The sequence below is a fragment of the Cibotium barometz genome, chromosome 38 (genome assembly GCF_041138505.1).
Source record: "Cibotium barometz isolate CiBa-2024 chromosome 38, ASM4113850v1, whole genome shotgun sequence".
NCBI classification, from domain to species: domain Eukaryota; kingdom Viridiplantae; phylum Streptophyta; class Polypodiopsida; order Cyatheales; family Cibotiaceae; genus Cibotium; species Cibotium barometz.
Genome location: NC_141083.1, coordinates 26,741,149 through 26,744,556, shown reverse-complemented (window position 1 = coordinate 26,744,556; position 3,408 = coordinate 26,741,149). Strand labels below are relative to the sequence as shown.

The following is a 3,408-nucleotide window of genomic DNA, read 5'->3' as shown; positions in this document are numbered from 1 at the left end:
GGTAGGGAGAGTAAGGTATAGGGTATGTATTCAATGAAAGCTTGGGCTATAGAAAATGTAAGGTTTGTAACCTTATGAAGTCTAAAGGTTGAGTGACAGAGAAAAAAATTAATTATTAAGTCTAAAGTTTGATTAAGCACACCATGACGATCTCAAAATAGAAAATTGCATGTATCAAACAAAATGATTTTTTATATTAAGCAATCTCAAAGTAGTAAGTGAATCATCAGGACACCATGCCACAGACCATGACAAGCTATTGTATAATTTGGGCCGAGAGTACGTGGTGACTGCATATGCCTCCGGAGCGTCTCCACACGCGCGGCTTTTATCTCTCACTTGATCCTGCGGCGAGTAGAGTTGAAGAGAGAATATTATGTGCGTTTAAACACCCTTCTTATAAGAGCAGACTGCCATGTCGTGTACTTACTTGGAGCAGTCTTGCTTGGTGTCGAAGGAGTAAGGGAAGGCGACACCGCAGGCCGTGGGCAGCTTCTTGACAGCAGAGGTGTTGATCTGGACGTTGCGTGCGGCCGCTTCCAGGCATTTGCAGATGGACTGGCGGGCGCCCTTGGACTTGGCAAGGGCGGACAGAGCCCGGACACCCTTGCAGCAGTCGAAGGTCGGCCCATTGCCGCCCTTGGTAAGGTATCCGACGCATTGCACCATGTTCATACTGACCTTGGAGCAGGGAACGTTGTCCTGCGCAACCTCCGACGTGGCGGCCGCCGGGGCACGGCCGCTTCCCAGCAGCAGCACGAGAAGGCTCGCCGCTAAGAGCACAGTCATCTTTCTACTGCCCCACAAGTACATGGCCTCCATTACTAGATTAATAATAATAATGATGATGATTGAGTTCTGTGAGCTCTTGTTAGCACGCAGAATACGTAGTAGTCTCTATCCTTGCTTATATAGAGAGTCTTTTAAGACGTGCGCTCCTCCCGCCTCATCGATGGCATTTACTCTCCAAACCCACCCACCCACCACGAGGGCCGTGGATTATTAGCAGACGTTTATCGCGCAAAGCCACCCTCCTGCGTCCTACCTCGCCCAGCTAAGCAGCATCGGTGACTGCCACCTTGTTTGTGAACTCGGCGTACGCGGCTCAACAGATTTTGACTTTGTGTTGCGCCTCTTAATTAGGCACCGCCACGTCGTAATCGGCGTTGCGAATTGTTTTGACTTTGGCGTTGACGGTCCAGATTTTTGGGACGCACCGCCACGTCGTAATCGGCGCGTTGCGAATTGTTTTGACTTTGGCGTTGACGGTCCAGATTTTTGGGACTCGTGAGAGATCTTCTTGTGGGAGGGGGATGGGTGGTGAGACATGAAAAAAGTTGGGCCATTCCCCTCTCATTTTTAGGCCGCCTCGTCCAACTTTACGAAACTAGGTGAAATAAAGCAGTAGCCCCAAGAATACAGAGGTGCCCTTTCCCCCCTCCTAGGTGAAATTAAGCGATGGTGGTGAAACTCAGAGTCTACCCTGAAGAATACAATGGACCCTGTCCCCTCTCCTTTTCAGGCCGCCTCGTCCAACCTTTTTTCCATGAAAATAAAATTAAAGAAAAAAGACAAGAAAATATGTACAAAATGGCTCGGACATCAGAGCTGCAATGAATGTCCAGTCAAACTACACACTTAACATAAATATCCTCTCTACAAACAGAAACTCCAAAAGATGTACAGTGAACAATTGAACTGGTACAAATCTTCAAATTCTGACGCGACAGAGGGTTACATCCATCTTCAAATTCTGACGAGACAGAGGGTTACATCCACCTACAAGCTCCACCAAAAGATTAGTATGCTTTCACAAGCTAAGGCTTCTTCATCTAACTCTACAAGTAGACATTGCAAAAGATGTACAGTGAATAGTTTAACTGGCACTAATCTTCAAATCCTGACACACAGGGTTGCATTCATCTACAAGCTCCACCAAAAAATTAGTTTGCTTTCCCAAGCTAAGGCTTCTTCATCAGAGACAAACAGCTTAACAGTCATTAAGTACACCTTATTTATGTAGATTTCCATGCAAAACAATTTAACTTTCGAGAGTTGATAAATAGGATCAGGGCAGTGAGAGCATTAGCTTTCACACTCTCTAGCCCACTACTAATCATTTTCCTTTGAAAGGCGAAATCATTTATTTTAGTCACTGTCTAGCCCACCACTAATCATTTTTCTTTAAAAGATTAAATCATTTCTATTAGTAGTAAGTGTTGGCTATAAGCACATTCAATCATGAGATGTTTAACTGATTTTGTAGCTGCTAGGCATCTCTTACACAGGAGAGATGCCATGTTCCTATCAGCAAGTTTGTCACCAGAGGGAGGAGCCCCCCATTACACTTTCCATAGAAACAATTTGAAATTAGTAGTGCCCAATTGTAAAATGAAAATGAAAATTTATGATGGAAGACCAAACCCAGTCTCTCCAGCAAAAATCAATAGCTCTCACCTGAGGAGTCCATCTGACACAAACCTTTAAGGCTCCTTCTAGGAGCTCTAAAGAGTCCTGTTTTTTAGGGAAAACATTACCTTTAATTGTTCGAGGCCTCTCCAACCAAAAAGAGGGCCATCCCATAAATGATCCAATTTCATGATACCTTTGTTATAAAAATACCTAGCCATTCTAATATTGCTTAGAGCCAAAGGAGAGTCAAACAAAGGAGCCCACTAAGTAGACCACTGAAGCGAGATGTCTATGTGATCCTTTCCATTGAACAGTTTCCAGCACAAACGGGCATCTTTTGATAAGCTTATGAATAAATGCTGCTTTACCTCAAGATAAAGATAGCTGAGACAAAAAAGTTTCCTGCCCATTCTTATCCAACAATTTACCCCTTTCAGAACAAACATTGGAGCCTTTATACACATTTTAGCTCCAACCTGCTCCCCTTTACAAATGGAGGCTATCGATTTAGAGTACATAGCTAAAGATGATTTTTCCAGATTGATCACTCCAAGACCCCCTCGTGTTTTTGGAGAACAGACAAGCTTCCACTTACACCAAGCTAGAAACCGATCACTTTGACTCAAGTTTCTTTCCAAAAGAAACTTTTAATAGGTTTCAAAACTTCTTTCCAATGGCATTTGTTTAAACCTGGCACTGAAACATAGAACAAGAAATAGGGCATCAGAATGGAATTGATCACCTTGATTTTCCCTGCCAAGATAAGAAACAAAGTTCCATTTTCTATGTTTTCTGCCCACTTTTTCAAGGACCCAATCAAAAATCTGCTTATCATAGATTCCAACACCTTCACGGACCCCCAACTGTCTGAAAATAGTGCCTCTTTTAATTATTTCACCTGACCACCAAGATGTCAAAAGAAGAATCTTTAGAGAAAGAAATGAGCAAGGATTTCTCAATGTTGCAATTAGAGCCAGAGATAATAGCAAAGCAATG

General features: G+C 43.3%; 1 protein-coding gene across 1 annotated transcript; it reads right to left on the bottom strand.

Moving 5' to 3' along the window:
- Positions 1-274: 274 nt before the first annotated feature.
- Positions 275-879, bottom strand: LOC147616540 (non-specific lipid-transfer protein 1-like). Its single transcript, XM_086777109.1, has 2 exons — positions 431-879; positions 275-345 (listed from the first exon to the last, which is right to left on the bottom strand). The coding sequence occupies exons 1-2, from the start codon at positions 820-822 to the stop codon at positions 336-338; spliced, it is 402 nt and encodes a 133-aa protein (XP_086633235.1). The 5' UTR covers positions 823-879; the 3' UTR covers positions 275-335.
- Positions 880-3,408: the final 2,529 nt, after the last annotated feature.

Bases quoted from the DNA above. Each gene is read 5' to 3' on its own strand.
- LOC147616540 (XM_086777109.1), bottom strand. From the start codon at position 822: ATGGAGGCCATGTACTTGTGGGGCAGTAGAAAGATGACTGTGCTCTTA.